This window comes from Rhea americana, unplaced genomic scaffold, assembly GCF_003343005.1.
Source record: "Rhea americana isolate MKP2758 unplaced genomic scaffold, rheAme1 scaffold_46, whole genome shotgun sequence".
NCBI classification, from domain to species: Eukaryota; Metazoa; Chordata; class Aves; order Rheiformes; family Rheidae; genus Rhea; species Rhea americana.
The window spans coordinates 819,890-832,554 of NW_028186601.1; the positions used below are offsets into that span (position 1 = coordinate 819,890).

General features: G+C 36.7%; 1 protein-coding gene and 1 long non-coding RNA gene across 12 annotated transcripts in view; one reads left to right on the plus strand and one right to left on the minus strand.

Moving 5' to 3' along the window:
- The window catches only part of PRKDC (protein kinase, DNA-activated, catalytic subunit), an 84,500-nt gene that overhangs the window by 44,989 nt on the left and 26,846 nt on the right, over positions 1-12,665 (plus strand). For both annotated transcript variants that reach the window (XM_085316255.1, XM_085316256.1), the window contains exons 53-62: positions 290-414; positions 508-657; positions 1,171-1,344; positions 2,822-2,920; positions 3,637-3,847; positions 4,426-4,615; positions 4,987-5,202; positions 6,318-6,430; positions 8,185-8,316; positions 9,454-9,633. In XM_085316255.1, coding sequence (XP_085172381.1) covers positions 290-414; positions 508-657; positions 1,171-1,344; positions 2,822-2,920; positions 3,637-3,847; positions 4,426-4,615; positions 4,987-5,202; positions 6,318-6,430; positions 8,185-8,316; positions 9,454-9,633 — 1,590 coding nt within the window. The remainder of the gene's footprint in view (positions 1-289; positions 415-507; positions 658-1,170; positions 1,345-2,821; positions 2,921-3,636; positions 3,848-4,425; positions 4,616-4,986; positions 5,203-6,317; positions 6,431-8,184; positions 8,317-9,453; positions 9,634-12,665) is intronic.
- LOC146589381 (uncharacterized) overlaps positions 626-12,665 on the minus strand; it is a 42,981-nt gene continuing 30,941 nt past the window's right edge. For 9 of the 10 annotated variants that reach the window (XR_014897189.1, XR_014897190.1, XR_014897187.1 and 6 more), the window contains 2 exons: positions 7,632-7,841; positions 626-820 (listed from right to left, as the gene is read on the minus strand). This is a non-coding gene — a long non-coding RNA (uncharacterized LOC146589381). Of the gene's footprint in view, positions 821-7,067; positions 7,842-12,665 lie in introns of those variants that run through there. The other variant, XR_014897180.1, reaches the window with a different exon arrangement.

Below are 12,665 nucleotides of genomic sequence, written 5' to 3' on the forward strand. Positions count from 1 at the left end.
AAACTGCTCACCATTTATGTGAAGATATTACACAACTTTTATTTCAGAATTAAGGTATTGGTCCCAACTGGATCAATGGAAGCTTACAAATGCTGAAAATCAGGCAATCATGTGTTTCAGCCAGGCATAACTGTATACGTTCCATGAAGTACAGTAGATGTCAAGATGAGGCAGGTTCAATGCCACTAGTAAAATGCACTAGAAACAATGCAAGAGCAGAACTATACATCACTTAAGTTGTTATGAATGTCATGGCTACACCTGTCTTTACTGACTTTCTCATTTTTAGATACTTGAAGATCCAGCTTATGACTGTGTCATAAAACAATTGAAACAGCATCAGAACACCCAACAGGATAAGTTCATTCAGTGCTTGAGTAAAGTTGTTAAGAGTTTTCCTCCTCTTGCTGACAGGTACACCGTGACTTATATGGTATGTTTGCAGTAGATCTAGAAGGTTAATAGAAAATAACTTGCTTTTGTTTGTGGGTTTCTGGTCATGTTAAGGTTTATGAATGCAGTGTTCTTTCTGATCCCCAAACTTCATGGAGTGATGAAAACATACTGTCTGGAAGTAATAATGTGCCGGGCAGAGGAAATAACTGATCTCCACTTGCAGTTAAAGAGTAAAGACTTCATCCAGATCATGAATCACAGGTGAGTGGTCATGTGGATACATAGTCTAAACCTCATCTTTTGTGGTAGCCACAAAAACTGTACAGTCCACATGAATTTACAATTCATATTCTCTTTTTTGTTCATGACACTCCTAATTTGAGCAGATCGGAATCTGGGAGTTGAGCATAAGATAGTTAGGTCACTGTAAAGAAAATAATAAAATAAAATAAAAATAAACAAACAAAAAACACTAAATAGAAGCAAACAAAAAACACTAAATAGCTTCAAGCTGAAATGCTAGCTCCCATACCTTGGGATGTGAAATTCATCTCATATATATATATATTTATGTAAAAAATATGTATTTTTTTTTTATATATATATATGTATATATTTTTAACTTGCAGTCTTGTTTTTAGGTTAGACTCAAAAATATTTACCGAAAACCCTTTAGGCAAAAAGACATATCACTGAAACCTCAACTGATCTTCTGGTTCTATGTGTAGCAATGAAGAGGAATCCAGAGTAGCTGTTCTTTTTTTCTCTTTTAAGGGATGATGAAAGACAAAGGGTTTGTTTGGATATAGTGTACAAGATGCTATGTAAGCTAAAACCACTAGAACTTAAAGAACTTCTTCCTGGAGTAACAGGGTTCATCTCTCACCCTTCCGTAATATGTCGACAGCGCATGTATGACATTCTGATGTGGATTTATGATAACTACAGGTGAGTATTCACTGCAGATGTTGTTTCTCAATGGTTTCTCACAGGCAGAGTAAAAGTGTTTGTAATATTCTCTTCCAAATTTATGTCTTTCATTCTGGGATTTTCCTGTTCTCAGGGGCTGCCTCTGTAGCTCTGGCCTTTGGTTGCAATTGTGTCATTTCTTCTAAGGGACAAAATTTGGATCTGGACTTTAGTCCAGAATTAGGATGTTGCATCACCACAGCATGATGGCATAAGAAGTCTTAGTTCTGATGTTCCTACTTTTTTTCCCTTGGTGACAGAATTTGTAACTGTAGTAAGAACCATACACTAGATAAATTTACCTGGAGGTAAAGGTGTATTAAGGTACTTTGGCATGATATGGATCCCTTCAATCTGATAGTATAAACATATTTTTATTCTTCAAGAGCAGAAGGTTTGAAATATATTGTGTCTAGATCAGTTCTTCTCCATCTGTCTTTAGAGCACATTGCTGCCAATCAGTTGTTGAACAGGAGTATTTCGTAGTTAGGCTACTATGGCCAAAGAATAATACTTAATATAGTAAGGGTATAGGAATGTCTGAAGACAGCTGAGTTGCAGCAAATTACCATCCCTAGGAGAGACACTGAACTGTAGTTTTCTAAGGACAGATGTCTTCCACCAAATTTTCAGGCCTTCACTGTCTTTCCTTCAGTGGAGTTTACTACCTTCACAGAAGCTGTTGCACTAGTGTTCTTCAGTTTCACTTTACAGGTAGACAGCCCAGAATCTTAAAAAAAACTAATCTAGCTTTTCAGAAGTTTAAGCTAATTCACTGCAGTGTAAAGTGAAATCGTTTAACCTGAGCAACATGTCACATTATGTATGGTAACCTCACAGAGAGGAGTAAGGTAGTATCTAGGAAGGGTATTCTCTTAGGAGCTGTGTTCAGTAGTGAAGCAAATGAATTGTCCTTCATTTCCATTTCAAGATGGCCCATAAGATGGCCACTTAAACCTCGGTGATGGTGATTTGAAGTTAACATTGTTTAGAGCAGAGAACAAGCATACATTCAATTTGACAAGGAGGTTACTTTACATCCTGTAACTTATTTGGGTTCTGTTATATGCCTTTGCCCAAGATAGTTATTTGAATGGAAGATTGTTGTGAAGAAGTACAAGCAATTTTTACTGCAGTGTCACTTGGTAACACTCTACTTCTTGCTCAGTTTTAACCTTACCAACTCAGCACTGCCTCTGCTGGGACTTTATAATGAGTAACTAACAGGTATTACTTAGCTTTCTGATTTTTATTTTTCTAAGTACTGCAGAGATAAGACATTTCTGGCAACGAGGACCTCGTGTCATAAAAAAGTGCAATGTTGTCATGCCAAGGTTGAGATTTTTGGGGGAAGGGCATGTTCTGCCTTCACCCCAATCCCATCCTTATCCTCTTCTTTTTACTATGAATTGTTTGAGAAAGAAGTCATTATGAGGCATTTTTCTCCTAACATCAGTGATCCAGAAAGCCAAACAGATGATGATTCCCAGGAAGTACTCAAACTGGTGAAAGAAATCCTACTTCAAGGACTGACTGATGAGAATGCTGAACTGCAGTGAGTAAATAGTGTTGTGATGGTTGTCTGAAATGACAAATTCCCAAATTATTGTTTCTTTGTTTACAACAGAAGATTGATCCTTAGAGATTTTTAAAATATTTGTAATAATGTAACAGTGAGATAACATTATCTCCTTTTCTTTCAGTAAGGCACATTGTTAATTTATAAAATTATGTTGCAGTATGCCACACAAAATTTAAACTGAAATAGTTCAATATTTAAAATGATGACTAGCTTTTGGACAAACCTTTAAGCCAGGGAGAAGTTACTTCAATCTTGCGGACCTAACTCTGGGTTAATGTTTTAGAGTTCTCAGATAACAACAATGTCCTTGATAGAAGCAGTCCAAAAGACCTAGATTCAGTGTTGGAGGATGTTGGATTTTTTAAAAAGATTTACTCTGAAAAAGTTATTTGTACTGTTATCTTCTCAAGAAGTTCTATCAGTAGACAAACAGACAGCTCTCCTTCTCTAACTTCTGCTGCATCAAAAAATTTAACGTCAGTGAAATGGCATAGTGAGTGGGAGATGAATGTGGAATTTGATGTAATTCAATGTAAGGTTCATGGCATGAAAGGATTAGTTGTCAAGGCGTTGTAATTGTTATTATTATATTTTTTAAAGGGACTTTTTGATAAGTGTCATGCACATCTATAGTATTGCATTTCCTGTTTGCAGATAACCAAGAATAACTTTATTCCTTATCTTTACAGATTAATTGTTAGGAATTTTTGGAGCGATGAGACAAGATTACCTGCAAATATTCTTGATCGCATGCTGACATTGTTAAATACTTTGTACTCTACCAAGACAGAAACTCAGTACTTGAGTCTAATCACAAATTTTCTGCTTGAAATGACAAGCAAGAGCCCAGATTATTCCAGAAAAATGTTTGAGCATCCACTTTCTGAATGCAAATTTCAGGTGAATTGTAGTTTTTTATTTTTTGTGCAACCATATGACAATTTCCAATCCCTGATGTAACTACAACTTTAATAAGAATGGCATGGTGGAAATGATTATTTGAAGTGCATCTTCTATTCTGTAGTTAAGATAATCATGTGTTATGCGTAGTATCATAAGTTTGATTTTTTTCTTGGGGGGGATAATTTTGCTTTCTTTCCAAAAAAAAAAAGGAAAGAAAGAAAGGAAAGAAAGATTAAATTAAAATAATTATATAAAATAGTTCTGATATGTAGAGTACTGAAATGCTTAAAAGAGAAGGGAGTGGAGAGAGGCATCATAAGCTGAAAAAACCTGAAGAAACAGGAATGTTGGTACAAGAGCTATAAATTAGTATGTCAGCTGACCAGTATAAATTAGTGAGCTTTCTTGCTGAGATATGCAGACCCTTTACATGCTCTTTTATGTTCAAGTTCTGCAACTTTACCTTGGATGATGTTTTAAATTCTCTAATTTCATTTCAGCTATCCTATCTCAAGTCAGGCAGGCAGAAAACCTCGCTTTACATTACTCTTATTAAAATATTTTTGTGTTCATAGGACTTCATAATTGATTCCAGCTGGCGTTATCGAAGTACTGTGCTCACGCCAATGTTTTTGGACACACAAGCTTCTCAGAATGCCAACAGGAGTTTATCACAGGAAAGATCCCCTTCCACTTCTGGGTCAGTAGGTGGTCGAGTGAGGGCTACCCAACAGCAATATGAATTTACACCGACACAGAATATCAGTAAGTACAGACCAGTAGCCTACGGAATTTTCTTGTTTGCTATAGGAATAATTCTGTTGTCTTCATTCCTGTTGCACGTGTATTTTTCACATAAAAGTAATTAGATGTAAATACATCTAATTGCTTTTAAGAGTTATTTTGGGTAAAAAGAGAAAAAAATGTATGTTGCATTTTTATTGGCCTGATTTGCATTTTACCACCAACCTAATTAGAAAGTAGTTTTTTTCTTACCTAAAGGCTTGAAATCTGTTCGGCTCATAAACAGTGGAATTATGTCTTTTGGGAGGAAAATGACCTGTTTTGTAGGTGGTTTCACCTGGACTATGTACTGATATGTGACAGCATTTTTTTTATTTTTATTTTTTTTACAGGTGGTAGAAGTTCTTTTAATTGGCTAACTGGAAACAGCATTGACACATTGGCAGAATATACAGTTTCTTCATCCTCTGAATCCTTGTCTTCATCCATGCTTTTAGCTGGCAAGCGGAGTGAAAAATTTAAACAAACAGCCTTTAAACCAGTGGGACCAGACTTTGGGAAAAAAAGGTTGAGTTTGCCTGGAGATGAGGTAGACAGCAAAACTAAAGGTCTGTAGTGGAGTGTCAATATAATTGTAGTATTTTGTTAAACTATTTGTGTCACTTATTTGCCTGGATGTCCATTGCCCTTGAGATGTTCCAAGAGATTTTGCTTCCAGGAGTATGTGATGACACTTTTTAAATAAGGATGGACCTAGGAACTGCAAGATTGTATGTTACCAGATTAAAATACTGACTGGGTAAGAAACCTGCCAGTGAGATATTTGCATTCCTTCCTCTCCTAAGGTGACCAGAGCATGAATGTCAGACAGTTCTGTCCCCTGTGTTAAATTTAACTGCTTATCTCTTTAAAGAAACTGAACAACTTGTTAACATTTTTTCCAAATCATTTTATCTATGCTGACACAGTCTGCAACAGATTGCAATCAGGCAGTAGAATTATCTGCTCTTATCTGAGACTGCTCCTTCATCTACTCACTCTATTGCGGAAAACATTAGCACTGTAATGGCTCAGGCTCATTTTGCCAGGAAAATATCAGTTTTAGTGGTACATTTTTGTTTTGTCACTTTTTTTTTTTTTTTATTTTTTAACCCAGGAAATGGACTGCAATGAACAGTCCATAAAATGGCCTTTCTCTGTGGCTATCCTGAGCAGGAGTTGATCCAGGGACAGCTCTGTAGTAGTAACTTTAAATATATAACAACCTTTTGGTGGTATTATTTCCCAATCTCACAATATTTAGCTCCTTCTTCTTGTAGGTAGCTATGTGCTTTACAGAATATAGTGCCAATGTCATCCCTTCCATGGGGATCTTAAAATAAATTTGTCACATGGGGCAAATTTGTTTATGAATTTTAGAGCCTTTCTCAGTACAATAATTCACCCCTATACCTCATCTATGTGCTTCAAGTTTTGATATAAGTGCTTACCTCTTTTCCTAAGAATAACTTACAGTATTATTTTAATTCAACATCACATTGAAAGGCCTTGTGTTGAGTTGTTGAATATGAACCGTAGGAGGCTAGTTGGTAAGCTAGCAAATACAAAGATGATGCTCTTTATTGTATTGTGTGCTTGCCTTATATCTGAAGTTTGTTCAAGAAAGGAAAAGCTGTGGACCCAGAACTAAAGGTATAAAGACTATAATCCTTTTAATGCCTAGGTATAGATGAATGGGCAGAAATTCAAAGACTGCGGAGGCGTTTCTTGAAGGACCAGGAGAAACTCAGGCTGATTTATGCTAGAAAAGGTGTGGCTGAACAGAAACGAGAAAAGGTTTGTCAATCAAAGCAAGTTTAAAGCCTTAAGTACTGATGCCATCTACAATGTTGTACTTTGTCTCTAGAAATAACTTTGTGAGGAAAAGGTATGTGTAAGATACTAGTTACTAATATAAGAGCTTTAAAAGGTGCTCTTAGAATTTGGAAATCATGCTGCTTATGTGCACAAGCAAGAAAAGACGTGGATAATGACACTTCCGGTCTTAGTGGGTATGACTACATGTAATGAAAACCACCATAGTGATGGGAGATGTTCACAACAGAAGCTTTTTACAGCTGTCATCCTAGAAGTGACAAGCCGTGAAGCTAGAATACTCTGCAGGTATGAATGCTGGAGAACATTATCTGTTATCTAAAGGTAAACTTAAAACTATGAGGCAGCAGCTAATAGAGTAACCTGAACTGTTACATACTCTTCACCTGAAGGAAAGTCATTTTAATCATTTGCTGAGTGTTTATTAGGACTGAAGTGTAGTTTTGTATGGATTTTTTTGTTTGTGTTAAGTATTTAAAATTAGTTTAAATGAGTTTTAAACTCTGTTGTAGTTTTTCAAAGGTTCATGTTACTAAAAATAACATGCATTGTTGTCCAAAACTGATAGCAGTTAGACAAGAGCAAAGAAACCCAGGACTGAGAGGTACCAGTTTGTCACTTTTATAATTTTGTTGTAGATGCAGGCATCTATATAAACAGAATTTAAATCCAAAAGAACCACAAGAACATCTATTTTTCCTATTTCTGTTTACTTGCAAGCTAAAGTTATCCTTTTCCGTCAACCCCACAAGAAAGAGACCCGTTAACAGACATCAGCCTTTTCTGTATGACAGTCCAAAAATTAAAAAAAAAAAAACCCACACACTGTGATATTCCATAGTAAAAAAACAGAGATGGTTGGTCATGAGTGCTGCCGGGACCCCTTAGACTTCTGAGTGGCAAGAAATTTGTTGCATGTAACCAATGTTTGTTAATATTATGACTAATGGAGAAATAGGAAAAAGTAGATCCTTGTCACAGAAATATTTGGAAATACCAAAAGCTTTAGCAAAGCCCTCGTGTTTCCCAAGATATTGCGCCTCGATTTTTTTTGAAAATCATCCATTTGAAGTTGTGTAGAAAAAAAAAAAGGCTCAAATATCAGATTTAAGCTTTTAAGGCCAAGGGCAATGGACACAAACTGAAACACGGGAATTTTCACCTGAGTATAAGGAGGAACTTCTTCACTGTGAGAGTGACAGAGCATTGGAACAGGTTGCCCAGAGAGGTTGTGGAGTCTCCTCCTCTGGAGATATTTAAAGCCCACCTGGACGCGATCCTGTCTAATATCCTGTAGGTGACCTTGCTTGAGCAGGGGGATTGAACTAGATGATCTCCAGAGGTCCCTTCAAACCTCAACCATTCTGTGATTCTGTGAAGGAAGAAAAAAAAATCTTTAAGCTCCCTTCTGTTTCCCTCTTCCATTATACCAATGTATGCATTCACCCAGAGTCTCCTGGTTTTAGTGGTACTGGCAATAGTGAAAAAAAATCCCAGCTTGTAAACTTACTGCTGATTTCCTTATAGCTTATCAGTGCTATGAAAAAAAAAAAAAAAAAAAAAAAGTAGAGGAAGCAGCAGGTTTTGCTGAGATGTGACAGTAGCTCTTGTTCAGTTTAAATGCATTTCTTTAAACCTCAGCAGTAGACAGAGCAGCTATTTAACACCAGTTTACAGGATTTTTTTTTTTTTTTGACATAAGCAATGTATTTCAGGAGATGAAATCTGAGCTAAAGATGAAGCATGATGCCCAGGTTATTTTGTACAGACGTTACCGAGTAGGAGACCTTCCTGACATCCAGATTGAATACAGCAGTCTGATCGCCCCTCTGCAGGGCCTTGCTCAGGTTTGTGTGTTTTTCAAAGGTCATTTGTGAAGTTATATGTTCTTATAAATAAAACGGTGTGAAGTTGAGCAGCTGCTTTCAGAATTGATCGTGAGATTCTTTTAAAGAGTCTGATGGCTCCTAGGCTGGTGCAGTGATGCGAGAAGATGCCTTGTAGCTGGCTTCACCTGAGCAATTGAGTTTAATGCTGAGGACTTAAGACTTATTACCCATTGCTTCTGGGTTTTCCTGCTCAAGAAACAAAGATGGTCTTTACAGACATTATCACATAGGACATCTCACTTTATAGGAACGGAACAGCCATTTTTATTCTTTTATAGGATTATAGTAGAGTTTTAAAAGTACAGGTGAAGTCACTGTGACTAAGACTGGGCTCAGACTAGTCAGTGAAGCTGATCCAGTATTTCTTTTCCAATATGGATACAGTAGAAACTGTGGGCTGGAACTATCAGATTTTACAGTGTTTGGGAGGTCACAGTGTTCCTGATTGTCTTTAATTTGTTTTGATGATCTCTTATCTCTGTTTAAAGGGCGGAAGTAGCATAATTATCAGTGTTCTGAATAGCATGAGATCAAACTCCTGTTTGACCATAGGCTGGGATGAATAGGATTATGGTATATTTGCAAATGTGTTTGTGGATTGAAGAAATGCCTTTAAATCTCAAGTGGCACCATCTGTCTGTATGTGTCTCTCTGTGTTAGCTCCCTTAGTGTTAGGTCTGAGTTTCCCCACACGTTGATGTCTTCCATGTTTTCTTGGAATCCTCTTCACTGGCAGTAATGTCCTTAAGATGATACTAGGTATCTGGTCCCCACAGTGAGGATTGTGAATACATGAAAATTACAGATTCCATCCTCTTCCCCCAATATTCTGACCTGAAATCAGTAACATTGTCTTGGTATTGCTTTATGTAGAATAATTAAGATAGGTTTTGAATTTATAGTACAGTAACTCTGAAAGAAGTCCCTACATGGATATGATTTATGCCTGAGCAATTGTTTATTCCACTCCTAAAGAGTATCCACGTATCTCTCAATTTTATGCATTATAGTGTCACAGCAGTATTTAGTAGCTTTTTTTTATTATTTTATTTTATTGCTTCTTTATTGATTGATTTTTGCTTCTGCTTTTTGCAGAAAGATCCAACATTTGCCAAGCAGCTTTTCAGCAGTTTATTTACTGGAATTTTGTATGAAGTAGACAAATTTAAAACTCCTTCTGAGAAAAAAATAATCACCCAGAAGCTGTTGAAGGACTTCAATCATTTCCTGAGTATGAGCCTGTCTTATTTCCCACCATTCATTGCATGCATCCAGGTAAATTTTCTATGTGACAGAAAAGTAGCTGAACATAATGTCTTAGTCTGAATGTGTGATAAATCCAATGGTGGTGAAGTTTAAATATCATTACTGGGATTTGGGCAGAAATAGAAGGAGAATTGTTAACAAAGTGGGTATTTCAAGTGACTCTCTGAAGTGAACTAAGCAATTCTTGCCTCTGATGTCTCAAAGTTTCTGCAATTTCTAATCTGTAAAGTTTGAGTTGCCTTTTAATGTTTTTAATTGCATCAGTAACAAGAAGAGACTTGATTTTAAATGAAAGTCGAGAGAACAATTGAAATGGTTATGTGGGTGTTGCAGTTCTTATCTTTCCTGTTTCTGGGAATTGCTGCAAGGAGGAATACTTTGATGTCTTGAGGATATCAGTAGCTGTCAGACTGTTTGTTTTTAGCATGTCTTGCTTATTTTTTTGGCAACCTCTTTTCAAATTATTCTCCTGCAGTAGTTGTCTGGGGATTTTCAGTCATGAGGGAAGGACTTGTTCGCCCCAAAGAGCAACTGGGAGCACTACCTTATCGACTGGAAAGGAACCACCAACCTTTCCTTTTGCTTCTGTGTATAATGCTATGAGACTATACTGACCTGCAATAGCTTGTGAACTTTATCTTTTATCCCAGTTATCAGAGAGATTAAAATATTTCTCCAAGCCCCTGCCATGTGCTCATTCTCATTGTGTTTAATGTTTCTTGTTATCTGTGTTGATCTTAATGTTGTCTCATTTGTAGCTCTCAAAATAATCTATTTTTGAGTGCCAGAAAAGCTAGTTTCATTTTTCTATTGCAGAAGTTTAAATGCTCTGTGACAGTAGATGTCATTCGTAATACAGGAGAAATGTGTGGTTTGAACTAGCTTTTTAAACAGTGACACAATTTGCTTCTTAGCACTTGTATTTACACATCTGAAAAACTATAGTATCTTGTTTACTTTCTTCTCTGCAGCTGCATAATAGGTCAAATGCTATGGGGATTTTTCTGGACTGTCTTGGTATTTTTCTAGCCAACATCTCACAATAGCAATCTGTTAATATTCCCTCTTGATGCTTCACTTCTGTTTGTTCATTCTCAGGCTTTGTACTATATTATTATTTGTGTTGAACTGTGCTATTAGACCCTGTTAATAACACTGTTACGTTAGGCTACTTTTTATGAATGGACATAACGAAGAGTCAGAAATCAGAGAGCAGTTAAAATTAGTCAAAAATATGGACTTCTTAAGTGCACTAAGAGCCTCATTGCCACTGAATAGTAAAAGAACGAGGATCACAAAGGCGAGCCTCAGCTGCACACTGCCTATCTGAGCATCCTGCCTAACTGCAAGAGGAAGCCTTTTCTCCAACAGGGATTAGAGTTCATATTAATCAGAAGACAGAACACACATACCATGCTGAGGCTGTCACTTCTATTCACGAAGGCTGTCCTAATATCTTGGACATTAAGTAGTACAGCTTCTGCTTCCTGTATACCAATAGTTTAATAAGTATTGGCTTGTTTCAGAAAGTCCTACTTTCCTGTCCTACAGGTTCAAGTCTCATCGGGAGAATAATTAGGTGATAAAAAGAGCCATTACAATCTACAAGGATAATCTTAAAATTGACTAAGAGGCTCTGAGGTTGGCTTTCAGAAGAAAAAATGGCTGAAGTACAAAGAAAGAACCTGATAAACTCATGACAAAAATTTACGTAGACTTCATAGAGATACCTGGCCTCTGAAGAACATAAAATTGCTTATAAATATTTTAGTTATCCGTCTGGCTTGGATGCCGTTCCTCCCTGATCTTTGAACCTGTGATGCAAGTAAAGACAGAACACATTGGCTGTATATGGAGAAATGAATATTCTCTCTGCTTTCAGAAGATAAGTGATCAGGTTAATAGTCACCCAAAGTCACTAAATACAAAGACATTACTTTTTCTGTGGAACAGTGTCTCTAAATTGGAAGGGTCCAGGAGAGTATTCTCTGGACATATTTGCTCAGTTCTTACAGTTTTTCATAGGCATCCCTGATAAAGGGCTAAACAGACTTTGGTCTGACCTCAGCATAGCTATTTTTAGGTTTTTAGACTGTGGAACTGGCATGGCAAACTTCTCATAACCCCTAAGAGATGGCTGCAGGGGAACATAACACTGTTACATAGGAGTTTCTAGAGCACATACACAGCTCTGATAGAAATTGCTAGTTGAAAATTGCCTGAATGGGGGATGAAGCATGTACTCAGGCCTCATTTGGATACAACGTGTCTGTAACTCAGGAAGCTACAAGAAGCTGTTCTTGTTTTTTCAGTGGATGAAAATATAACTAGCATGGTAGTATCAGCTAGACAAAATGTATAATGGGTCTGCTTAACTGAAATGCATGTTCTGCATTTTTCAGTGGTTGCTATTATCAACCAAGTGTAGCTTAGTTGTTCTTACGTACATAGTCTCCTGTTAAAGTTTCCAGTTAGTGAATTTTTGTGTAGTATTCTTGGACATTCTGTGTTGCAAGAATCAATCAACTGCTGCCCTAAAAGTCAGTGCTTTTTCTTGTAACAAATGTATTTTATACTTTTCCAGAATGTGGGACTTTTCTTCTTGTTTGGTTAAAGTATTATTGCAGCTTTCTCTTAGGTTCTTAAGCTACACAGCCCTGGGGTTAATGGACTTGCCTGTTACTCTCTCGATGTATTTACATGTATTTGGGGTAATTATTTATTAATTTTAGGTAATCAAGAATATTTATCCCTAGAAAAGGGGTTATTTTGCAGTGGATTGATGTTTAATAGGATAAAGATCTGCTAGAGATACTGTCATGTCTTTAAATCAGACAGGACTTGATGAGCACAAACAAATGAGTCTAATGGGAATCTGTGGTATGCTAAAACTAGATAAGTATGTAGACAGAAAGCCTCTAGCTCTGAGAAAACATCATGGTTAATCATGCCTTTGGCTTAAAACGGGAATGCACTGTTTGGTAGGTTAAGTAAAATGCAGCTGTTGGTAGTGTGATGCCCACTACACAAAGAAGAAAAAA